Here is a 27,034-nt window from a genome sequence, read left to right on the forward strand (position 1 = left end):
CAGATGCGTGTGGGAATCTGAAGTCAACTTGGGTCTATAATGAGCAACTCCGTTCCTGAGAGGTATTTTCTGTATATTCCGAGGAATCAGTCTATAAAGATCTACTAGAATACAAATGGTTAATCTCCTGTTCTAAATGTCACTGGCAGAATCCTGAGCAGTAACCAGTAGAGGCATTTCCTCAGCAGCTGCGAGAGATCCCCATTTTTCTCATTAGTTAGAAGTCAATATCAACCCTTAAGTTAATCATAAATTATGGCAACATTATATCAGCTGTCCTAGTCTGTCTTCCCAATAGAAATGAACATTAAGGTCTCCTGGAATGGAAAATGAGGCACAAGGTGGAAATCAATAGCATTGATTTCAGCATCACTTTTTGAAAGGACTGATCATCATCCTTGCTGCCCCAACAGGAGGCTGTTTTCGGTCTGTTATTACACTCACGCACGTATCCAGGAAGCAAAAAGAATTGCGTTGATTTGCTCACATAGCACATGAGATATCCACAGTGAGAGTGAATTCCATGAGACAAATGCTATGTGACACCCACCCAACCCCCTAGGTTTGAAAGCCCAAGTTCTAGCCTGAGCTGCAACCTGAACTCTGGCCTGAGTCTCTCCAAGATGCAGTGTAGAAATACTGGCCTTGCTGGCCAGAAAGGGTATTTCTATCACAGCTGAACTGAGTGGGCTCCAGCCTTATGTCTTAAGGGTTGTAAGATCATGTTGTGACATGTGTATTCTTTGCTGGCCAGGGCAGTTGCCTCTGTATTCAAACCTGATATAGTGTGTTATAGACTGATGTTTTATAGTGATACATGTTTCTTCTGGGGACCCAGGGAACACCTCATTCCTTCCATTATTCAAAGACAAGCAGATACTGGGGCCAGAGAAGCCCTGAAGCCAACCCTTGCAAAAACAAGCTCTGGAAGGAGATTGTTACAATCCAGAAATACTTTGCCCTGACTTTGCTTCTGCCGGAAACACTGGTATGATAAGGGAGGCATGAGCAAGTCTGATTTGGGACTATAAAATGTGTGTGTCTTTATCTACAAATGTAGGTGGTAGATAGATGTACATGCACACATAGAGAGGGAATTGCTCACATACATAATATGACTATGACACTGGCCGGTTCTATCCCAGATAACTTGAGAATCACACATCCAGAAGATCGTTCTGGGCATCATTTACATTTATTATAAATCATTGTAATAAGGAAACTAATTTTATAAAGGAACAGTAACATTCAAATATTTTCCAACTTTCCTTTTAATGGAACAACCCAAGGCTCCCCAGTATGAGGTCTCCCATCATCTGCCTGCAGTGTAACGGGGTTAGGAATGTTCAGACAGCCCCGGAACGTGGCTGACCATCCTAACACATTTTTAAGGAGCAAGATCCACAGCTGCTGTAGTTCAGTGTAGCTCCATGTAAGTCAATGAAGTTACACGGATGTACAGCAGCTGAGGAGTTGGCCCATTAATTTTATTAGAGTTTCACAGTCTCAGTTTGAAACAAGTTAATGTTTTTTGGAGGGGGAGAGGCGGGAGGGGTTGACAAGCCAAAAAGCAACCAGCAGAGGAGGAGACATATGAAGAATAACAACAAGGGGCAAATTGCTGTTAGTCCCCTGTTCTAACAGGTGCGGCAATATGCTGTTAATAAATGCTGTTAATAATGATGAACCCTTGTACATTTCCATTGTGTGTCAGGTGTAACTCCATGGGCTCCCTTTTGTGTTTTCTAGTGACTACAGGTACGTGGCTGCTGCACTCGCAGTCATGAGGAATGTGACTCAGCAGATCAATGAGCGGAAACGGAGACTGGAGAACATTGACAAGATAGCTCAGTGGCAGGCCTCAGTCCTGGATTGGGAGGTACAGTATGCATTGGGCAGTGATGGGCTCCAGTAGATTCCAGCACAAGAGGCAGAGGTGAATTGATTCGTATCAGGCTTGGGCTGCAACTAACACAGAGATGCCATGTTTAGGTGCTAGTGGCTAGTAAATGAGCCTCAAGCCTTTTGTACAGGACAGGTATGTTTGGGAGTAAATTGCAGGACACTGGGTTAACCTGGGTTAAACAGAGGGGCAGAAGGATGCATTTCGTCTTTATGAGACTGTCTGCACAGCTGCTGGGAGGTGTTATTCCCAGCTGAGATAGATATACATGCACAAGCTCTGCTCAAGCTATTACCCTAAAAATAGCAGTGTGGCAGTAGTGATTCAGGGTAGCCGCCCCAATACAATCCTGTCCACCCCTTGCGTATGTAGTCAAGCAGCCAGCCCAAGCCACCACCCATGCTGCTGTGGCCATACTTCTATTTTTAAGTGTTATCTTGAGCAGAGTTAGTGCATATACATCCACCTGAGCTGGAAACTACACCTCCAGCTGCTCTGTAGACATACCTTATGAGAGAAGAGAGCCTGTTCACGCATATTTGAGGGAGGGGCCTAAATTGATTTAGTGAAGGAACCTTCATGGTTGCTCCAAAGGAAATCTAGGGCCTGGTTCTGATCTCATTTTTACTGGTGTAAATCTGGAGTTAGTCCACTCACATCAATGGAGTTACCCTGGTGTAAGTGCATCACCAGATCTTGCAGGTTACTGTGGTTTGCTACATGCTCATCTGAGAGTTTTTGAATATCCTTTGTTTTTTCCCATTGTTTTATCATCAGAATCTCTGCTTGTAGTTTGTAGATGGGATTGTTGATCTAGGCCAAAGCTGACCACTTTTGTAAATCCTACCCCATATGGAATCATTAAGACACAATTTTAGCAAGAGGACTCTCACATTGATACAATCAGACCTGGATTCTCTTCTCTCTTACACCAGTTTATATTAGGAGAAATTCCTTTGAAATCAATGGAATTATGCTGGGATAAACTGGTGGAAGGGAGAGAACTCCATCCTTTAATAGTTTTTCCAGACAAAACCTAGGAGGATCGGGGGAGAGAGGGAGAAATTTAGGGCCAACTCCTACACTCAGTTTCACTAGTGCCTCCCCATTGACTTTGCTGGGGTTGCGCTGGTGCAGATGAGGGCAGGATTAGGCCATAACTTGGTAGGTAAAGAGTATAAGTGGAAGTGATACTATTATGGTTGGTTCTTAAGTTTTGACTAGCAGTTAAAGCAGAGGATGCAGATGATTTGCTTCATGGCTTTATTGATTGATTCATTGTTATTTATTTTTAAAAAAATCTCTGATATTGACATGCAGGCTTGTTATTGCATTTGAAGACTGTTATCAGGGGAGAGAGTACAAGGTCACCAGATGCGTCTTCAGCCGTAAATCCATTATATGTGATGAGTTAGTGACTCATGTATAAGAAATGCCAAGATCGTAATTGTAAATAAACCTGGATTAAGAACATATCAGTTTCAAGACACTTAATGTTTATGTGTGAATGGAAAGCCAAGGTGACCTGCATCTAGGAATGATAGAATAACAGTTTCCATTCCACCACCATCACCATGGCTGATAAATTCATTCTTACTTAGCCACAACCATCATCTCCTCAGCCCCTGCCCCAACAATTGATCCGAGTACTCTAATGGCAGATATGCCTGCCAGTCAAAGGAGATGGTGCTTTCTGAGAGGTAATTGCAGTCTTGTAAATAGGGCATTGGACAGTAAATCAGGAGACCTGAGTTCTGTTGCTGGCTCTACCATTGACCTGCTGTTTGTGGAAGATCCAGGTTTGAATCCCTACTCTGCCTGGATTAAATCAGGGATTTATACTCTGGTCTCCCACCTTTCAGGGGAGCACCCTAATCACTGGGCTATACAGTCATTCTCATGCACTCTTTCCCAATGATTATTTTAAGTATTTCATATAAAGTGGAACAGCATCAACAGGAGAGAATGAGACCCACCTTAGAATACCCAATAGTGTAGTGGTTAGGGCACTTGCGGGGAGGGTAGAAGGGAGGCATTGCCACCATCTTCTCCTCCATTTTTCATGAGAAAGGGCTGACCTGGCTTAGGTGCCTAACTCCAAGAGAGGTTTCAAAACTGAGAGTCATGGGTGGAGATCGGCACCTCACTCCAGTGTAGAGTTAAGCACCCAACTCCCCTTGAGCGGCAGGGATTAGGCCCCAAACCTCTCCTTGACATTTCCTACTGGCTAGCTTAGACAGCCCCCGACTCAGTGTGCTAGCTTCTGTGAGTTCCTTTTCTAGGGGCCTAATTCTTTCCGTGCACTGGTGGGAAGCCTGTCGCCTAACTCGGGGCTGTGAATGCTACGAGGCAGAAAGGCATTTAAAATATAAGCATTACAGTGCTGATCGTTGCAATGCCTCAAGTCCACAATGTGAGTCTAGATCTTAGTTACGTCAGTATTCATATACTCCTAGGACTCACAAAGGGAGGGTATATTGGGAATATAGGCATGCTGCTGATCCTAAAATAAGAAACATTCAGGGCCCAATTCACAGCTGATTTAAGTATATGCAGTTCAGTGGAAGTCAATGGAGTTGTGTCTGCGTATGTCAGCAGTGAATTTAGCCCTCAGGATTCTCCAGCTGATCCAGTGTTGAAGGTTAACTTTAGAGTCAACATTTGAAAAATGTAAATGCCCCTTGGTTGAACGGGGCCTGATTTTTCATCAGATGGTTCACCCAAGCCCTACTTAGCCTTTCTCTTCAGCTTTAGCTCAGTGCTCCTACAACACTGCCTGGCTTGTGCTGTATGTGCAATGATAATGATTGAAATTGGGAAGGAATTCTGAGAAGATGGCTCTGCTTTGCTGATAACAGCTGATAGCCATGCTCTAGCGTCCAGCACATGATGTCCTAGAAATTGGTGTCAATGGGAGCTTTACCTGACTAAGGACTGTGGGGCCAGATTCTGATCTCGCCAACTGTAGTGTAAATCAGGAGCAATTCCAATCACTTTAATGAGGTTTAACTCCAGATATATGCTGGTATAGCTGACATGAATCTAGCCTTGATTGCGGACCTCTGGCTCTGACTATAACAGAATAGCACCTGATTTCTGAATTCCAAAAATATAAATAAACCTAAAAAATGCTGTCCCTGCCTACACTGAATTCTCTCGTGCTTTGTCCAGTTAAATTATTAATGACTAAGAATATTGGACTTCCACCACTTCCCTTGGGAGACTGATTCACAGTCCGATAGTTCAGCGGTTCTCAACCAGGGGTCCGCGAGCCCTTTCAGGGGGTCTGCCAGGCCCCCTGGCTGAAACCCAGTGCCCCGAGCCCCGGTGCTGAAGCCGGGAGCGGCGTGGGGCTGAAGGCCCCCACCTCACCCCCGAAGCCAAGAGCGGCGCGGGACTGATACCGGTGTGGCAGAGCAGTTTGTGCCACTACACTGGCAGCCCCCTCAACCCTCCGAAGCCAGGAGTGGCACAGGGTTGAAACCGGCAAACCTCCCCTCATCCCCAAGCCATGAGCAGCAGGGGGCTGAAGCTGGGAGCCCCAGCACACACCCCTCTCCCGCTGAAGCTGGGAACCGCACTGGGAGTGGCTCATACACAGCCCCTAGCTACTCCCCCAGCCCATACACTGCCCCTAGCGACCCCCTGCCTGCACCCTGAGCTACCCCCATTCCCACACACAGCTCTTAGCCCCTCCGTGCACCCTGAGCTACACCCCTCACTCCACACAGCCTCTAGCTACCCCCTCCCTGCACCATGAGCGTTTTTTAAAACTTTTTGAACTGAGCTTCCCCCCTTTGAGTTACATTTTTTGGTTGTGTCCCCCCCACAGCCCAGGCAGGCTGGGTGGCTCCTGAGTGAGGCAGGGGGGTGGCTCTGGATCCTGCTGTGCGGAAATGGCTCGAGCCCCACCAGCCCTTTCCACCCCAAAATAGAAGTAAAACTATGCCTATTCCCAAGGGCCAGCCCCGGCCAGGAGCCCCGAGGTCCATTTCCCCTCCCCCCACTGGGCCCTGGAGTTTTTAGAGCATTTGAGGGGGGCCTCAGCAAGAAAAAGGTTGAGAACCCTTGCGATAGCTCTCAGAGTTATGAAATGTTTCCTGATGTTCGACTTACATTTCCCTTTGCTCAGTGTCGTCCCTTTCCTTGTCGTTAAATACCCTCAGACCCAGCTGGTGACATTCCGAAGTGGGTAGGCAAAACTGACATGAAAAAGTTTCTTGGAGCCAGTTCACAGCAACCATCTGGCTCTGACTCGCAACGGGCCAGGCAAGTCCCATCCTGAGCAGCTGTCAGCTCCTTGGCCATCTCTTGTACTCACGCCCTTTTGTAATGTACTCCTGGAGTTCTGTGGCCAGTGGGTAATGTAGTGAAGAGATCACTCCCACAAGGTTAGGACTAGTCCCATCATTTACAGAGACTCAATTAAGGTAGTTTGGGGGAAGGCTAGACCATTGGTTCAGATACTAGCCTGGGACACAGGAGGCATGTGTTCCCTTTCTTGCTCTGCCACAGACTTCCTGTGTGACCTTGGGCATGTCAGTTAGTCTCCATATGCCGCATGAAAAGCATACATTACAATGAGGCTGGGCAGAACTTAATTTTTATTTTTTTTTTATAATTTTGACTGATAACGATGTTTATTTTTAAACATTTTTTTTTCAGTTTTTACTGATTTAAATGTTCACAGGGGCGGGAAATTATGAGGAGGATCAGACAACAGGGATGATCAGACAACGATTATTTAATGACAGTACACACTGAGATTCAAAAAGTTAAAGCTTTCTAACGGCTAAAACACAAACTGTCAGCATCGCATGCCAAAATATACAAAGTCAATATCCTCATATCAAACACTAGTTCTCAAGCAGCATTTTTCTTACTTTGCCTATCTGTACATTTAGATTATTATTAATGGAAATACCTTGTCATTGGTTCATGTGTGTACGGTGACACTGACATTTACCAGCGCTTACTGTTAAAAAAAAAATCTAATCCTTCCAAGTCTAATTACGACCGTGAGGGGTTCACATCCTACAGTAATGGGAAACATATAGGTGCTAATATAGACTTGCACTGTTATATTCTGATATAAATGTATACTCTCAGAGTTTATTTTAAATTTATCTCTGTAACCAGATTGAAACAAGATTTAATAGTGGTCCCAGTTTCACTGGTAACCACAAGAACACAGAGTTTTGGGCTTTCTCTGCTGCTTCTGTGGCAGCAGTTCAATAAAACTCTGTCCTCCCTTGTAACGTGGGCGCTTGTGAAAGGCAGTGTGTCAGAACTCCACCTGGCCATTAGAATCCTCCACTGGTACAGGCTCCAGGAAAGACCTTAAGCCAATGGCAGAACACTTGGCACAAGAGGAAATCTAGCTCATCGGTCTAAAAGAAGCTTGAATTGTCATTGCCCATTCCATAAACAAAGGACTTCATCCTCTATAGACACGGCTGCTACTCTGAGCCCAGTAGAATCCTAGACATTTGCACCGTGTATTTACTGGGTGTCAGTGTAGCAGTTTCCAAGAGGCTTAGATTCACAGGAAGGAAAAAAAGAATAAGAAAAATATAACTGACAATTGCATCCTTTTACATGTTCTTCAGTTCTTGTTCCAGATGGATCCTGTAATGGAAGATTCATTGCCCTTAACTATGTAATATACAATAGTTGGCTTCAGCTTGATGCTGCATTATGGAACCCAAAGACTGGCATACAGAAATGATGCGTGCAATGAACGCACTGTTTTCAAACCTAGAACAGTTTGAGGAGAAAACCTCCTGGGAAAAATCAAATCTGGGACTGAAACAGGTTTTTTTTCCCCCTCAGCGACAGAAGGCATCAAAAGTGAGCCTGATGAAAAGGATGACATTTTGCTTGCTTTTCTTTTGCTGATCTTTCCACCGCCTAGAGCGCAAATCAGATTATCAGTCCCTAATTAGAGCACAGCAGTGTCAGTCAGAAAAGGCCCTGCTCACTGAAAGGCGATTCTTTGCCTGGCAGTAATAGCATGGACTTGTATCAGGAGGTGGGCTGGGGACGGGGAGGGGATGAATGATTTTCAGAAGCTAAGCATCTTTCCCCAGCCTTTGGTAATGTTTACTCAGAGGCCCTCTTGGTCATGTGGGGGACAATGTCCTTCTGTCCACGCTAAAGGGTTCTTCCCTGGAATGCTGGTGTTCTCAACTCTTGTTTCTTCTTTGGTCATTATTTGAAGCCCTTCCACCCTCCCTCCCCTCGGCTTTCCTCCACTTCCTAGTTATGGAAAGCCATGCTCACCTATGGCATAGCTGGGAAGCTGATGATTGACAACTTTCATCAGTCACCCAGGCATAGACCCTCCCCTGCAGCCCTTGGAACTGGCCCTCCGGACCTTGTGTGTCACTTCTGTGATGCTTGCAGACTACAGGGAGCATGAAGCACAGTCTCAGCCTTCAACTGGTTGACCTTCTGGTCTATCCTACTGCACGCTAAGTGCTCAGGCCCTGCCCTTGACGGCTTGAAGGAGAAATGAGAATTTGGCTTCCTTTTTTCTACACTTAACTTGGAGCAGGACATATACCTCTCCATAGGCTGTGTATGGGACTTAGAGTGTGCGCACACACACACACACACACACGCACACACACTCACACACCCATAGCTATAGGCTGTGTAGTTGTGGATCAGATCCAGGCTCTGTATTAGTCTTTGTGTAGCCATTACATTGCGGTTAATGTATAAAAGTCTCTGGTTGGTTTGGGGGAGGAGAAGGGATGCATTATCACAGTTGCTCGGCCACACATATTAGAAACTGAGTTTCACCCCTAACAAGGGCCAAATTTTCAGAAAATTCAGTCAAAATTTGAATGCACGGTTGCCATGATAAAATACCTCTACTTGCCACCGGAATTGCCTATAATTACCACCATAAAACACACCAATGGAAGTTGCATACACAGCTGCCGAGATAAATTATGTGCATGCAGTTTTGTGCGCACAGGTCTACCAATGTGTCCCTGAGTGATTTCAGACCTCCTCCACTTTGAGTCAGTCGATTTGTTGGGCCAGATCCTCAGGTGCTGTGAACTGGGCTAGCTGCACTGAAGTCAGTGGAGTTATGCCAGTTCACAGCTGCTGAGGTTCTACCCTCATTGTCTTCAGCAGTTTTTCTCAGTCTATGAGGCTGGCTACGTAGGAGAGGTAGGCTCATGGCTGCTTACGGAAAAGGAGAAGAAAGTGAATATTCTTTTTGGGCTTTGCTTTGGACTAAAGGAAACCATGTACCAGCATTGACTGTTCAGTGCTGAATACTAAATGGTCACAAGAGAGTTCCTCCCTAGTGGACGTGAGCTGGCTGCCTCCGTCCACATGACTAGACTACACAGTCCCTTAGAGCCTCAGCATCCCACCTTAATTCTGTTGGGAGAGACCCACGTACCTTTAGGGTATGTCTACAAAGCAACTGGGAGCAGGCTTCCCAACGTGGGTAGACAGACACATGCTAGCTCGAGTAGAGCTAGCGTGTTAAAAATAGCAGTATGGCAAGACACCTGAGTACAAACCCACCCATTTCCCTGGGCATGCACTCAGGTGGCTAGTCCGAGCCGCTGCCTGTGACACCATAGCCACACGTATATTTTTAGCACGCTAGGTCAAGCACGCTCCCAGCTGTTGTGTAGACATACCCTTGCTGTGCTTACAGGAGGAATGCTAGGAGGGCCGTGCTGGGAAAGCACGCCTCACTTTGTGCTGCTGCTTGTGCGATGAACACAGGTCAGTTGTGTATTAATTAAGCTAAAGCTAGCTGCAATGCATCTTCCCTAACAAACACAACCTTGGAATGCATCTATTTATAGCCCATATACTGTTTAAATTGTTTTCCCAGCATACACAATGTAATAAAAACCCTATAATTTTAGATCTCATTTTTACATCCCTTGCAGGGACTACACACTTTGGATTCAGTTAATCAAGCAGTTTATCAGTGTTTGCAGAGTCCTCTCTGAGTCCTCAGGCTTTGGATGCTACCACTGGAGTCAACCAGTCTCACAAAGCCTGCTTTCTATTTTTAGCAAGCAACCTCTTCCTTGCAATGAAAAATTATTATCGAAAGCGTTGTATGAATCCACCCTCGTTGCATAACTGGATGTATCCTAAGCAAGGGCAGTGATTTCTGGAGCCCCCAGGCTTTTGAGAGGTTCCTTGTTCAAGGTTCCTTCTGCTATTTGTAGAGCCTCAGCAACATGTGTACAACCCATGGCCTCTATAAGCAGAAGGCTCTGACCAGCAGGCAAAGCAGCCTAATTCCTAACTCTTATTTTGAACTCATTTGGGGTGCCAGAAGACATACAAGCAGCTCTACTCCCTGGTCTGTGCAAGTGTGCAGGGCTCAGCTAGCTCTGATGAGATGCACAGAGACCATGGTGATGAGCGCAAGATAGACAGAAAAATACCTCTCTAAAGCTGCACCGGAGTTTGTGTTGCCATTGCTGCAGCAGTGGGAACTGAACGCTCCGTGACAATGCATTAGTTACGACTCAGTGAATTTTCCCTTGTCACTGGACCCAAACATTCATTTAGAATAAATGGGCGATCTTAACTACGGATTGGCCTGAACTGGGCTTCAAGGCTAACCTCCCCCCACAAAGAAACTGTGGGGGAGGATTCAGTTTTGGTTCTACCTGCACATGCAAATCCAGAAGGGGGCCCATTTGGATGTGACTGACATGGCACGAGAACAGCTATTCCCACAAGATTTCCACCATATCAGGCTGAAGCCTTACTAGCTGTTCATCATCATCTATCCCTAAACTGAGCCCTGGTCCAGCCTCAGATCCAGCACCTAATCTGGATCCAGATCCAAACAACTGTCTACTCGCATTTTAACTCTTGTTTCTCAGTCCTGCCCCTGCCTTGTAGCCAGAGCCCTTCTGAGTCTGCCTGTGAAGCTTGAGAAAGGGGTGCATCTAGAGCTCACAGAATAGGACAGATACACAGTGCAGGTGGTGGAGAATTCACCTGTTTCAATAAATAGATTTTAATTAACTCAAACACCTCTCCCCCCCAAAAAACCCAAACCTCAGCCCAATTAGCAGAGGGTGAATGGATTTGTTCTCTCTGAGAGTGGGAGAGGAGCTGTGTTTTCAAGACCATCTGCTCATGAGTCCTTTAAGAAAAAATGTTGGAGAGGAAAACAAGCTTTAACCTGAGGGGGGGAAATGAAGGGGGAAGGCATTCTGGCAGCCTGCAACGGGGGGCTTTGACAGCATGTGGGGATGGATGCTGCCACCCTGAACAAGGGTGGTCCTGGCAGCTTGGGCTGGGGGCTCTAATCCCCTGCAAAGGGGGAGTGGTTAGCAATTTGTAAGGAAAGGCTTTGACAGCCCCAGGAGGCAGGGAACTGACAGTCTGTTTTGGTTTACCCTGATGCCCAGCCCTGCATGGGGGGGCTTGAGATGAGGAGATCTCCTGAGAGCCTGAAGGGAGAGAAGTCTGACAGGGAAATTGCTCCAGTGGCCAGTGCGTGGAGGGGCTCTTATATGCTGCCCAATGGGAAGGAGGGAATAGCCTTGATGGCCTGAACGGGACAGCTCTGATAAGTTAAAGAGTGGGTAGTTCCCCTCACAGCCCTGCCTGAAGGTAGCCCTTCAGAAACTGCATTACTGGCTTCTTCTGACAGCCTCCATAGCTGAGAATCTGACCAGCTGTGGGAGAGGGGGACTCAGTCAGCATGGAAGGGAGACTGTGTTGTGAAAGGGGGCTCTGGCAGTTTGTGATGGGAAGCAGGGACCCTGGAAGGCTGTGAGGGGAGCCTGTGGGTGATGCAGGGAGCTCTGGAAGCTTGTGAAGGCCAGTGAGGATACTCACAGCCTGTGAGAGGCATTGGTGGAGGTGGGGGCTCTGGCATCCTGGGAAGGGAGCCTATGGTGTAAGAGGGGACGCTGTGGGGGAAGTAGGGTTTGTCAACCTGAGTGGGGGATTGTTCTGACCGTGCTGCTGTCTCTTCTTTCACTTTCAATCTGAATCAATTAATAGAAACAAAATCTCTGCATTTTTCTCTTTCTTTCCCCCAATCAGTTTTTTTAAATTTTCACCTCTAGTTTTCTGGTTAAAAAATAAACAGTGGTGCTTTGATGTTATCTAGTGGTAAGAGAATCCCCCTGAATCAATGCTTCTCTCCACTCCACCCCACATGCCTGCATACATCTGGCTTGGCAAAGGGGCTCACTCTGCCTTGTTCTCTGTGCCCCCTAGGGAGATGACATCTTGGATCGGAGCTCCGAGTTGATCTACACCGGGGAGATGTCCTGGATTTATCAGCCTTATGGACGGAACCAGCAGCGCGTTTTCTTCCTCTTTGATCACCAGATGGTTCTCTGCAAAAAGGTAATGAAACCCACATGAAATCAGGGCTCTTCAGTGCACAGTGAGGATGAGGCATTCAGTGCGGAGCATCTTTCGAATGAAGCCATCCCAAATATATTCCAGGGCTGGAAGACAGCAACTCACACAAAGAGGGAAATGATGGACACTGTAGCAGGGAGGCGGGAATAGAGCTGAAATTTAGACCGGGTAGAGTTTATTTTTCCAGGCTAGTTACAATGAGGGGAGACTGCAAGAAACAGGGTTTCCGGCTGTCTCAAGATTTCTTGGGTTGTCCCAGTTTTATTAGGTGGAGCCTGCAGGAATTTTCACCAGTCATAAAACCAGACATCAGAGCCATGAAACATAATGATGTTATGACATTGCATCAGAGCTTGAAGATATTTTGGCAGGACGTGATGATGTTGGGTGCGGAGGTCAGAGGGAAGGATCTGGCCAAGAAAAAGCCCAAAAGGTGGGACTGGAGATGAAGCCGAGTGGGAATGGTTGTCCCAGGGAGGGACCAATGGAAGCAGGAAGTAATGTGGGGGGAGGAAAGTAAGTGAGGATGAGTGTACCACTGAAGGGGAAACAGTAGAAAGCAGGACTGGTGAGCATTACAGTGAGGAATGGATAGGGGGCACAGGAAAGTTACAGTGAGGCGAATAGGTGGAGGGGACAGAGGGCAAGGTCAAATTGAGGGGAATGGACGGGAGGTGTCAGTGGGGAGGGTCACGGTGAGGAATGGATGGAGTCACAGGGGAAAGTTACAGTAAGGAGAATAGATGGAAGTGCTGGAGAAGGTCACAGTGAGGGAAATGCACAGAGGGAACAGGGGAAGGTCTTGGTGAGGGGAATGGCTGCTGTTCTCCCTGTGGAGCAAACATTTCTGTTATGAAGCATTTTCCATATGAGACCTATACATATGTGCATGAGATGTTTGTCGATTTCCAAGAGAAGCGTAAAAGCTCTGGCTGTATGCTTCAGTTGGTCCCCTAGGATCTGTGGCAGGCACTGTACACCCATGTGGTCAAAACTGAAAACTGCTGTAAAATGAGCAAAAAAATCGACACCACTGGATGGCTCGACACCCTGAGTGGAGAAGCAAAATGTTGGTTTTTCACACAAAGGATCGTGAGGAATGGAAAACAATGACTCAAACCCTGCTGAGCAATATCCTCAGCTTGAGGCCTGTCCCTCCATTTTAGACCCGGATTTCCCTCATCCCACCCAGATCTGGCCAGCCTGCACCTCTGTTCTTGTGCATTCTAGACACCAGAAACACTAAGTTCTGGAACAGAGGTTATAACACGCTGAGAGGTTTTTATGCTAGCAGCAAATCCCACCTCCATTTGTCAGCTGAGTGCCTTGCTCATTTTCTCATGTGTCCCTTATTTTGGCTCTTTGCCCCATGTCCACTTTTGGGCACTGGTTGCAGTGTATGATCTGGAATCAGATGACCCCAGCATTTCTGTATGAACTGTGAAATCTGGCACTTGAGCAGACAGGTCAGTGTCTCGATTACAATGGTCATTCCAGCCTCTAGAGGTAACACCAAGCAAAGATCTGGGCTGTGCAAGGTCGGCATTGCCTGTCATCTCTCATACAGTGGTGTGTAGTCTAAGCCTAAGCTTCATGAAACCACCAGCACAAGCTACTTGGTGGCTTATGAGGCACACATCTGACTGGAGGCTCATCATTAAGGTAGGGAAGGGTGGTCAAGCATGCCAATCGTGTAACTTTTTACTATCAGCGCTGACATATGTACCAGTGGCTGGCAACCACTGCAGTAAACAATACTGTCATAATGCAAGCCCCCTGCCTATCAGCCTGTGATGTTGTTTTAGTCTCATTAACATAATCTTGAGTCATTATTCTGACAAAAGACTAAGGAAAGCATCAGTATCTGAAGTGACACAGCTCATAAATCCTGGATATTTCTGTCTTCTGAGAGATCTGGATTCATCGACATTTGTGCTGTCAATACAAATGCAGGGGGAGACCCTTGGATCAACTGCAAGTGTGAATGAGAATAACCCACACAGCCCTGCCTACTCAGTCCGTGTTCTTGTCAGGTCTTGTATGTGAAGTGAGGGTTGATCATGGTCAGTATATGGATTGGAGCCCTCCAAGGAATACCCAGGTACTGAGGAAATGGTGTGGATGGCTCTTGAGTCACTATGGAACCACTGCTCCAGCATTGCGGTAGGGGAGCTGTGGCCTGGATAATTCAGGAGGGTGGTGCTTTTGAGTTACGGCTGACTGAATTTCTGCTTTCTGAAGATTTTTTTTTCTTTCTGCCTCATTGCTTTTCCTTTTACGCTGTTCCTGGCACTGTGAAACGAACTCTTGCGGTCAGAGAACAGTCAAGCTGAGATCGAGCGTATAAGTAGTTTGATTTGAACTTTAATCCTTAGCTCCTAAACTTCCACCGTGACTCTGAATTTCTAATTTCTTAAAGCAAAATTCAGTTTTGTTTGCATCGGGCATGCTCATGCAAGGTAATGAGCACCTCCTGAAAGATGCCAAATGTCCTCAAGTCCCATTGGAATCAGACACAGGCCTTCAGTGAGGTCACTGGGAGCTGAGGGCGCTCAGTGGCAAGAAGGATCGAGTCTCTTAAGTTCACACAGCAGCACCTTCTCCCCTTATTCACTCATTCTGGCGCTTCCTTTCACTCATATATATCAGTTCCTCCACTCAGTAGGATTTGCAGGATACTGCATTCCATGCGTGTCTTCACAGGAGAATCGAACAAGACCCCTAATCATTTTGAGGTCTATCCTGGCCCATCAGGTGGGTCTTAGCCCATTTCCTGGAGGAAAAGAATTCATATCGGAAAATGCACAAGCACTAGTGGTACTAGTTGGCACTCTTGTAAGGCACAGAGGTTAAGAGTTGAAGGTAGTGTCCCTGGTGACTAACTAACTGCTCATCTCGTGAAGCCATCCCTCTAGCTCAGGATGGCCACACCAGCTTACGGGCCCTTTCTGTGTCTGCAGTACCTGCCTCTGTCTGTGCATTATCAATTGTGCTTATGATGTTAATCTTGTACCTTTGCCAGCACGAAAATCCAGTTTTTATTTTTTTTAAACTGTATGTTTTTAAGCACGTCCTTCCATCTTTATAGCAGTGTCCTTGAGTATTATTTTAAAAAGATTGTCTGAATAAGGGATTGACACTAGCATTATCCCACAGTTTGGGTTCACAAATGCTGTAGACTTAAATTGGAGTGTTATACAGCATGTGTTGTCATGACACTGGGGCCAGGCTCTCCTGCTGGGGATTACAAGAGGCAGCCAATTAGCCGATTAGGATTCAGAGAGGTTCAGACAAGTGCAGTATTGCCTATCCCATGCACTGAAAAATCGTGAGTCGAGCCTCAAAAAATCATCATGGCTTAAAAATCAGGAGATTTAAAAGTATAATAAGATTGGTGGGGGGTTTCTTTGCCTTCTGGTTTTGGAACCTTTAGGGTGCGCTCAGGTCAAGTTTGCAGGCTTTTCTCCCCAACGGTAGCAGGTGAAACTCACTTCTTTTTTTTTAAATGGAAGCTGAGGGTCTCTCGTGGTCATGTGACTTCAGGCACCAGGGCATTAAGGGAAACACTAATTATCACAAGACTTGGGATCACAGTGGGAGAGTTGGCAACATTGTCTTGCTCTCTCCTCAGCTGCAATGCAGTTTTTCCCAGGTGGCTTCTCCACAGCACTGCCTCGTGCTGTGCTGCTTCTTCCTGGAGTGCGTGTCTCGTCTTTGGTCCCTCTTATCAATCCGTTTGGGTCAGTGCATTTTGTACCTCCAGCAAAAAAGGATTCTACCCTTTCCCCAGCCTCCGCCAACCTGCACCGTAGCTTCACTTTACCTTGCCCACTGCTCTCTCAAGATAGTGCCAGTGAAAATGACAAGTATTCACGCTGCCATGCAGGAATTCTGCCCCTGAACTACCCGCAGGTAGACTGAGTTGGATGGAGGATGTGACTCTCTCTCAGTGACTGACTTCCATGTTACTGCATTAAGCAAACCAGTCTCTGTGCTAAACCACTTTCTCAGTTTAGCACCAAAGTCTTTTTTGTCTCTCCCATGTTCTCCCAGCTCCTTTTAATTCTTCTTGGGAAGCAACTGGGACACAATCACGTTTTCTTCTGCTTCCTTCTTTATCTGTCACATCTCTGTAAAAGTCTCCTACAGCCCAGCTCATTCCCTTCTATCCTCCCCCCGCTTTCCTCTCAGTTCATGTCAGCTCCTGGAAAACACTGGCACCCACAGCTGTACACACATTATGCGTGGTGTGCACCATTGACAAGGTTGTCAATTGGGGGCAGGGCTGCCCCGGGGCAGGGGGTTCAAAAGGTTCATGCAGGGTCACAGCGCCACTCACTGACATTTTAGTTTCTTAATTGCATTTTGTGTCGTGAACTGTAAGATTCAAAAGTGTTTGCTTAGATGCCATGCTAAATGAAAGTGAGAGTGGTTCAGTTGTAAATAACACGAAAAATTTTGGAGGGTGCCTGCTGAGCATACCTCAGTTCCTTTTCCAGCTCACACAATTTCTAAGGGGTCAGCAACCCCTTACACCTGAGGTACTACTTTCTGCATACATCATACAGGCTTTTACATTTTTCACTACTGTAGTGGGAAAGCGAGACATGGGCTAGTGGCCTGAGCAGGGGACTGGGATTCAGGATATCTCCAATCCTAATCCCAGCACTGACAGATTCCTTTGTTTTAACCTCAGCATTGATTTCTTCAGTCTATAAAATGTCACAGGCATAGTGTCAGGATTAATCAGTAGAGCACTTTGAAAAGTATGATGTATTATCGGCTGTAGGGTCTTACGGGGTAACTTAGCCTTTGTAATGCCATGGAATTCATGTGCTGGAGAAGATTCCATCTAATCTACTTTTATCCAGATTCTTCATAGCTGACTTACATGTAGAGGGTTATTCGTTTTATGAGATCTCTTCTATCAAGGTGTCTTGCCCCAGAATTACTGTATTTCAAAATGCTGCTTCGGCCGGGCAGCTTACTGCAGGCTACATCTACATTTGGGATGAGGGGTGTGGCTCCGCTTTGCGAAGATATACTCATGCTGGCTCTCATCGAGCTGTGGTTGCACAGGTGAGCGGTGGCACAGGCTCCATTGAGTTCCGGAGGGTATGTACTAGGTGCAACTAGCCCATGCCGCCTCTCGCGGCTGCTCATGCTCCTGCATGAGTTGGGTTCAGTTCTTTGCAGCACAAGGAAGCTTTGGTCTATTCGGTTAACTTCAGGCTGTTCCAACAGACCTTTAGTTGGATGGGAATGGAGAGGCCATCTTCTCATGGTTGTTTCTCCAAAGTGCTAGCCACAGAATCGTGGAGGCAGAAGAAAGAGATAATATGTGAGCAAAAGGGTTCCTGTCTCCTCTTGTTCTCTGAACTGGAACGTGGTTGCAGAGTGTGTGGTTAACCACGGCATGGGTTTTGCAGAAGAAACTGTGGGTTGGTTTCTGTAATGTGAAAATCCTAGAAGGAGGGGAAGAAGGGAATCAACTGTGTGGGAGGCAAGCACTGGCCCCTGCTCCATTTATCATCTGTCTATAACCAGGAACGAATAATACATATTCCAGCAGAGTAACCTTAATTACCAGGAGATGAAGTCAATCCTAACTGATGTTAGAGTTAAAAGATTGCCTTAAAGGCATAGAGGCTCTTTTTCTCCCTTTCCTGAAGTTGAGAGAGTTTGACACAGAGATACTTTTAATTTACAAATCACATCACTTAACATCTGGCATTCTGACACAGAGGATTAATTATGATCTTAGCTTGTTATGTCTTGGGGTACTCAAGGGGCATATGATGTAACAGACGGTGGATCTGCAATGTTTCTCCTCTGGCTCACAGCCCTGGTTTCCCCAAAGGGTGCAAAAGCACACTGGCATCAGATTAGAAGTGACAGTAGAACAGACAAAGGGTTAAAAATGTTTAGGTATTGAATTAGGCATTCCTTTTGTCAACGGTGGAGCTGCTATAGATGGGGCTTCCTGTTCAGCACCTCCTGACAGAGCGGAAAAGATCAGTGGCTGCATGAAACGCATTTGGATTTCACTTGCACTTTTAATGTGTCTGTTGTAATCAAGAGGCAAGGTAAATTCCAGGTTGTCTTTTCCCTGAGCTCCGGGAGCAAAGAATGTTGCGTGAGAGGCAGAATGAGAGCAGCTTAATAGCGGTAGCAGGCCATTCTGCCAGCAAGAGCTGTACTATCTGAAGTATTATTGTTTTACTTACTGTCTGTAACGCCTCTGAAGGACAAGGTTCCATGCAGTGAGATTAAAGAGACAATCCCATGCCCTTGGATTTTATATTTGAGACGGTCCAATTCCTCTATAGCCCTTTTCAAAAACACACGGGTGACACCTTGCTCCAAGCTGCATCCCAACCAAAACAAAATCCTCGCTCTCACTTCAATCCAATGGGGTCTTGCCGTTTTCTCCTAGAATCTGACTTGCAAAGACAGTGAAAGGCTGAGAAAACTACAAGTCCATTTTTGTTATTGTAGGTGGTTTTCCAGTCACATGGAGCATGGTTATAGTTTTCCATCCCCTTCTCCCCATCACTAGGGCACTTGATGAAACCCCCTGTGCTGCCGGACACTCCTGATTCCAGCCTACAGAGTGGGCGTGAGGGTCAGCCCGTATTTCACCACTTTCAAATGGCAGTACCACAGAGACTTGGCGATTGTATATTGCACTTGCAGTCAAGGCATTTTAGGTTGTGGCCCTGTCAGATGCCATAGGTTAAACCATGGTCAAGCCTAATCTGCACTTGTAGAAGACACCACCAATGAAAACCCAGGAGACTGAGGAAGGTGATTCAGCACAGAGTACTCCTCCCAGTGCCCTGGCTTGATGTCTAACATCAGGCTTTTGAGAGGTATCAGTTCAACTGATATTATTTATTACTTACCTAGCATGCAACAGGGGGAAGGGCTCTTCTGTCAACCCACTGTCTTACCCGGGTCTAGAACCCTGCATAAAGGTGCTGAAGTTCTGCTAATTCACTGTGGTAGGTGCTGCTCATTAGTGGGTTTGGCCCTCTAGAGCGGTAGCTAGGACAGATGATGTCCTGGGGAGTAAGATCACTAGGGCCAGCCAAGCTCAAGGAGGAAGTTTATGCTGAGGCTTATATTGTGTCAGTTATCAGTAAAGCCAAAATCCAGAAAGGGGCTGAGTTTGGGTGCTGCCTCAGGCCCTGTGTGCTCTGTTGTGGCCGGGGATGGGTCTTAGTCTGTTCATATAAAATAGAGGTGTACAAAATGCCTACTGCCAAATTCATCCATGGTGTGATTACCTCGGGCCTCTGCTCTGAGGAGCAGAAAGTTGAGCCCGCATGCTGCAGTGTTCTCTCACCATTACCATTTGAAAACCCTGAGAACAAATTGAAGGAGTCAGAAAAACAAGTTGACGTAGCCGAAGAAGGGTTTCCTATCTCTTCCTGTTGCTAATTTGTTAGAAACAAAATCATCCTTGCCTCACTGCTTTGGATACAATGTGACTGGGCTTTAGGTGGAATGAGACATCAAAATGCCACTGATGTTCCACAAAATATACTGAGCAAAAGAACATTTCCACATAAATGCTTTCAGCTTCTCTCTCTCCTCCCCTCTCGCCCCATGCTTCATGAAACTGGCAAGAGTGAATCAAGTGTCTCTTTCAAAACTCACTAGACAGGCACGACTGAATAATTTGGCAGGAATCTGGCGACCTCCCAACACAGCTGTCCTTGTGAGGGAAGGGATTACATAAACTTGTGTCTCATGGATTTGGGTTCCTCTCTCTTCACATATCAGCCACTGAGGATACACGTAACAAACACTTCCCCTCTTCATAGAGATTCTCTGGCAGTAGCTGAGTGCTTTAAGCTGTGTCCAGGGAGTTCATGCTACATTTTATTGCTTCTAATATGATCCAGCTCTCCCTGATGCATTCTAAGGCCCTGAGTTCCGATACACTCGTTGTGGTTCAGTCTAAACTGAGATAGCCCAAAGACAGTGTACCAGCAAAGTGCACAGTCACTGACGTCGTTGTGTCCTCTTATTTCTTTGACTTGATATGTGAGCGAAGCTGGTACCTGACCTAGAGCTAAGAGGAGAAATGGGATGTTTCACCCAAAAAAGGTTTGGGAGTCATAAGAGCTACAACAAAGTCAGTGCCTGAAGAACCATCTCAGGAATGATAATTACACTGATCTGAGTCCATGACTTGCCAGCTTGGGCCACATTAACCCTTGGTGTAACTCCATTGACTTCAGTAAAGTTACAGAAGGGGATGAATTTGGCCCTTCCAGTGTTGGACCAGGACCAGGTTAAATCCTGCTGGACTAATTTCTAAGTCTGATGTTACACTGTCCAGATTCTGTGCTAGAAACAAATGTTAGCGGCTCGTGAGCTATCCGGTATTAAAACGCTCTGTATGGGCCTGCAATGCCCCTAACTTGATAGAAAACAAAACTGTTTCAAAATAGATATTTATACAGCAGCTTTCATTCAAAATGAGCCCAAAGCAGTTTACCAGCACACAGCACCACTGAAATGCAGCCAGCTCTGGAGCAGATAGTAGCATAAGCACACAATACACTGCACAGTGGAGGAATGGGAAATTTTGGCCTGTCTCTCTATCTAAGTTCTTATATGATACCCGTCACCATGATACCTGAGCATATTCCAACAGGAGAAATTATACTCTATATACATTGTATGTATAATTAGTCATGTCCCTTCCCTCCAATCAGCAGGAACTAGATTTATTTTTTGACATCTTTAGGCCAAACATTTTCGAAAGGGTTCATTAATTTTTAGGTAACCAGTCTGATAGAACAAAAGTTCACTGTTCTGACATATCAGCTCCCAAATCTCCAGTGTAAGGCAGAGTTAACCGTGGGTGCTCACCACCTCTGAAAAGCATGCCCAAGGCATCTCAAGTTAAATGAGCAAGATGCTTTTGAAAATGTTGTCCTTATATCCCTGCAAAGCAAACCAGATCTCATTCTTTTAGAGGGTCACACTCAGGTAGTTTAGGTCTCAAACTTTGGTAATGGGGATTTTTTTTTTAACTTACAAATACTGAATAATACTGAAAAAAAATAAAATACCGTAAGACCTATTATAAAACAGTGTAGTGTGCCCCCCCCCCCCCATTTCTTACAGCAGACTGTGAGAGTGGGGAGAAGGAAGGGCAGAAAAAGGGGCAGCAAGATGGGAAAATGAGGACAGAGTTGAGGAATAAGTTGAAAAAAATGATTTCCCCCATCCACCCAGTTTGACCACTGTCCAAAACAACTAGAAATCACCAGAGATGGGCCTGAATCACAATGGTGGTTTGGTTCCAAAACCCAGATCTGCTTTTCCCCAAAGTTTGCATTTATATCTGTGGTTTGTTATAGGTCTATGGTATAATCATGTGCTAATTTGAGAATGCTGCCTGACATCTGAAGATGACTGAGCTTTCAGTTATGTAATGTTTTCCCTTTCAAGTGTCTCCTTAAAACGCAGCTCTCCCATGATGCCTACCAAACACTCGACAGTGGCCAGGCAAATGATGTGCTATGATTGCTGCTTTTTACACTAATCATACTCATCTCATTTGTGCCTCATGTTTCATTCCGTCTGCTTGTTGTATCCACCTGTGTCTTATATTTAGATGATTAGCTCTTCAGGGTAAGCATTGTCTTTTCATTATATGTTTGCACAGTGCCTCACACAATGGGGCCTGCATCGCTGATTAGCTTGTAGGTCCTACAAATAATTAATACTAATAATAAAGAGTTCCGAGCAGAAAGTTCACCATTCATAATTGCAGCAAAAGAACAGCGTGACATTTTGCAGATGGTTTGTGCTGAGCAGGGAATGTGGGGAGCAGGTGAAAGATTCCCCAGATCCCTTGAACATTTCTTGAAAGAAAAATTAAAACCGCTGAGCTAGCGTTTGCATCTCTCCTTCAATTCTCCCTTTCTCCCAAACTTGCTAAGCAGTTCTTCAGATGCCCTTGGAGTGCAGATCAAAGCATCACATTGTATCATGTGGAAGATGAGTGATTGGAGCTCTTGGGTGACTTCTTTGAATAGGAAATGGGGAAAATAACCACCAATGAAAAAACAATATCCGCAGATAAGAGTCAGTTCAAAGATTCTGAGTGGGTATTGAAAAATGTTTGCATTCCACATCACCTAGCACACGTGCATACCAGAACTCCCAGCACCCATTCAGGATAGTGCACGCTCACACACCAACACTAACTCCCACACACAGCTTTTCTTACTGACATTTCAGAGTGGAAATAAACAACCACCACTTCTGGAATGCTTTACTCACAGTACCCGCTGTATCACAGTTTTACTTCCAGCACCACTGAGCCCATATTTTCTGACTCGTTTGCTGAAGGGGTGGCAGAGGAAATAAATTGTCCTTAAAAGTCTTTTCTTCCAGCCAGTCTTTTAAAGTTCAATGTTAATCATAGAATCATAGAATGTCAGGGTTGGAAGGGATCTCAGGAGGTCATCTAGTCCAACCCCCTGCTCAAAGCAGGACCAATCCCCAACTACATCATCCCAGCCAGAGCTTTGTCAAGCTGGGCCTTAAAAACCTCTAAGGATGGAGATTCCACCTTAAACAGATTACTGCAACAGAATTTCAGTTAAACAGTCAAATGTCTGATTCTGGCAGCAGATTTCTAGTTAGGTAGCATGCCCTTCCCCATCCCATTTGTGCCATCTCCCTGGTACATGCCATCAGAAGAACATGTGGAAGAATTTGGGAAACTAGGCCAATGTAGTCTGTGGTAGCATGACATCTACCATCACTGCTTTCCTTTTGCAGCCTAGGAAACTGCCTCTGTGTGACCATTTGATCTTCACGTTCTAAAACCATTAAGATCATATGCTGAAATATGGTTATAATATTTTGCAGTTCTAAAAATTTCAAAGTGCCTTTTACAGATTAATTAGTTGCAATTCACATCATCCCTGTGAGGTAGGCAAATATCCCCCTTTTAAAGATGGGGAAACTGAGGCACGGAGGCATTGTGATTCACCCAAAGTCATACAGCAAGTTATTGTCAGATCAGGATTAGAACTTAAGCACCCTGACTCCAATCTTTGTGCTTTAAGCACTGCACAATCCTTCCTCTTCTATTAACCTTTTACACATTAGAACACATGAGAGTTTGGGAACCAAAAGATGTATCATCAGCAGAATGACCAATATCCTACATGTGCAACAACATATATCTAATATATATTATGCAAATAGTATCTTTTATATAGTGAGCTTATAGGAGAGATATTCTGACTCATATTAATTAATGTGAATGTGACCCTTTCCATCTGTGCATTAGGATGCTTCCCTGATTCTCAGGTTCAGTCTGCACTGGTCCCCGTTGCAAAGAGAGTAAGAGCAGCTAAGAGGACAGTGGAGGATAGATGAAGCAGAGCTCTACCATACTGCCCCCTCCCACAATCCTGACAAGCCCTCTCCAACACTCAATATGACTCTTATATTGGTGGGGAGGCAGCTGACACAGCAGCCATATGCTCGCAAGTTCTCTTGCTCCATGGGATGTCCTGCTGGCCAATTGTACAGAGATTTCAATTGAGAACCTGGCCCTCTATGTGAATGAAACACATAATGCTCTTTCCACCTGAGCTCATAGCCTTCTGCAGGACAAAACAGGTACAAGTCTATCAACTGAACAGCAGATGCTGGAGGGCTGAGGATTAAATATTTAGGACCTAATTTGAAAGGTGCCTGCTTCTGCCATTCTGATATGCTTCCCCTTAGAACTGCAATAGTCCTACCTGTTCTTATCAAATAAACACCCTCCCTCTCCTCCTTCATGTGCCTCCTTTATACCCCACCCCCCCTTCAAGCTGTCCCTTTTCCACATCATCCAAACACCTGTTTCCTTTTGTCTTCTGTGTGGTTATCTGATTTAGATTGTGAGCTTGTAGCTAGGAAGGAGGGTCTTTTGGTTAGACACAGGGTAGGGACTCAGGAGGATCTTGATTCAATTCCAGCACTGCCATGGACTCCCAGTCTGAATTTGAGCAAGTCACATAATTTCTCCCTGCCTCAATTTAGTATCTGTAAAATGGAAGTATTAATAGTCCCTTTCTCTCGGACTTTGTGCCTCTTGTCTGTTTACATTAGAAGCTCCTCAGAACAGGGATTGTGCCTTACTGAGTATGTACGGTGTGTCGCACGTTTGGGATCCCAAGTTTCGCTGAGGTCTTTTGGATCTACTATAATCCAAATATTAGAAGGGTCTTCTGGTCACTTCATAGATGGCTGCATTGCAGTAATGAGAGAAGCAATTCCTGCATACAGTTCATTAAAGGAGCTGGGAACTTTTGGAATAAAATATACACTCCATAGACATACATTAGGTTTCAGATATTTAATTATATATATATATTCACATACCAAATATGTGTGTGTGTATGTAACTAGATATGGATACTGTAGTTAGATTTTGCTGATGGGGAGGTTGTTATTTATGGTAGGTTGATTATAGGGTCCCATTATATTTTGAGAGCTGTGGTTGACTTCCTGGGAGTATGGACAGGTTTTGTTATAGATAGTTATCCTTTAGTTTATATGTTTTTATTGTATGTGCAAGCTCATAGAGCCCTGGTCAGGTGATTTAAAATTCAGTTGAAGAATCAATAATATCCATCTATTGAGATACATGAACTTGGGACTGGGATTATGATGGCAAAGAATGGCTAACCAGTTAGAAAATATAATCTAGTACCAGTTCCCATGACTTCCTGCTGGGACTGAACTTTCTGGGAAATCAATGGTCCTGCCAAGACTATTCCAGCCCTAAACACTTTTTGTTTTCTGTGGATTTGTACAGACCTCCTCTTGCACTTAACCCTGTGAAAATTCAAGAACCCCTGAAAACAAGTTGGATTCGAATATACGGCTAAAAAGTGGAGAATGTTGCTTCTTCCTGTTTCCTGTAGTAGCAAAAAAGGAATTTGTTGAATGCCTGGAGCAGTTGGCCTGGGTTCTAAGATGTACTATGGTTGAACTCTGTAGCCATTATGTACCACTTTGAATTATTTAGTTTTTTGACAATTTCAATATGTTTCTGTTGTATTCTTGGGATTGCCTAGCATCCTTCGGGTGGCTGAAAATTCCTGTTAAGCTTAAGGCTAAAGACTCTAGGGAGCCTGGTGGAAAAAGAAAAGGTGATTTGGCTTCCTTAAAACAAAGTTTTTGTAATGTGCAGTTCTTTTCTCTAAAGTCAGCTTTGTAAAAGTGGCAGGGGCTTCATGCTGCTCGTTTTACAGTGATTTCCACATCAGTTTAATGTACAAGAACAGAAAAAAGGTGTTTCTTCTAACTTCCCTCTATGCAAATTCAGTCTGGGATCTGATGTTCAAGCTGGGTTCTTTCTTGCTAGCGCATCTTCACCAGGAATAAATATGTTCTGGGCTGCATGTTGCCCCCCAGTGACACAAGTGCAATTTCATTGCTTTCATATCCTTCCCTCAGTGACAGAAAGCAATCTGTCATATTGTTCATCTTCATATTGTTCCCTCGGTGGCACCTGTGAAACTATGGATATGTCCACACTGCAATTAAAAACCTGGGCTGGCTCATGACAGCTAATTTGGGCTTACGGAGCTCAGGCTTGCGGGACTGAGGCTTGCGGGGCTGTTTAATTGTGGTGTAGACGTTGGGGCTTGCGCTGGAGCCCGGGCTCTAGGACCCTGCGAGCTGGGAGGGGCAACCTGTGCAACACAGTTAAACCAACCTAACCCCTGGTATAGATGGTGTTAAGTCAATGGGAGAATTCTCCCATCGATGTAGCTACTGCTTCTCGGGGAGGTGGTGTACCTATGCCAATGAGAGAAGCCCTCCTGTCAGCGTAGGTAACATCTTCACTGAAGTGCTACAGCGGCACAGCTGCGCTCCTACAACATTTTAAGGGTAGACCTGCCCTAAGTGTTTTGACCAGGGTAATTTTCTTAAATGACAGGGTTGTTTCTAACTATTCTATTGGGAAATTATATCACAATTTAGTACATCCTATTGTTAGAAAGTTTTCCATTATGTATTCAGTCTGAAATTTCCTTTCTTTTCTTTCCATACTTTGCTAGAAATAGATAGTTGCAAAGCATATTGTTTAATGGATTGTTTCATTGGGAGTTTTAGGGGAAATATTAAGACTAAGAGCTTCTAGACATTCTCCTCTCTCACCATCATTAATACCATTAAGCAGATTCATAAAACAGCTCTTTTGAGATCTTATGCCAAGTTCATTTGTTTTCTTTATTTCAAGAAGTTTTATAAGAGATATCCTAAGGACATTCACCATTTAATTTTGTTCAATTACACAAATATTGTGCTGTGATTTTATTTGTATGGTTAGATTATTCCTCCGATATGTTGTTTATCTTTATTGCATTTTAAAAATAGTTGAAAAATAAAATAGGAAAGAAAATGGCTTGCTGTTTAAATGATCAAGATAAATTAACTTTGTACAACCGTGTATTGGTTTATGAGCCCTGTGGAAGAACCTAGCCTTAATTGTGCCTTGTTAAAATTGGCTATTTAAATATTAAAGCCTTATAACTGGTTCTCCGTATAGAATCATGTTCCTATTTGATTAATCTCCTATTTTCTGATGACCTGGCTTTTTTATGCTCTTGTCATATAAATAGTTTATACAGCGGGCCTGATTCTCCACTCAGTATGTCAGTGTGAATCAGGGAAAGCTGCGCTGCAGACAATGCAAAT

At 45.0% G+C, this 27,034-nt stretch overlaps 1 protein-coding gene across 10 annotated transcripts in view; it reads left to right on the forward strand.

The window, feature by feature from the left end:
• ARHGEF9 (Cdc42 guanine nucleotide exchange factor 9) overlaps positions 1-27,034 on the forward strand; it is a 259,935-nt gene that overhangs the window by 214,394 nt on the left and 18,507 nt on the right. For all 10 annotated transcript variants that reach the window (XM_048863961.2, XM_048863962.2, XM_048863963.2 and 7 more), the window contains 2 exons: positions 1,750-1,879; positions 12,143-12,274. In XM_048863961.2, coding sequence (XP_048719918.2) covers positions 1,750-1,879; positions 12,143-12,274 — 262 coding nt within the window. The remainder of the gene's footprint in view (positions 1-1,749; positions 1,880-12,142; positions 12,275-27,034) is intronic.

This window comes from Caretta caretta, chromosome 9, assembly GCF_965140235.1.
Source record: "Caretta caretta isolate rCarCar2 chromosome 9, rCarCar1.hap1, whole genome shotgun sequence".
In the NCBI taxonomy this organism is placed as follows: domain Eukaryota; kingdom Metazoa; phylum Chordata; order Testudines; family Cheloniidae; genus Caretta; species Caretta caretta.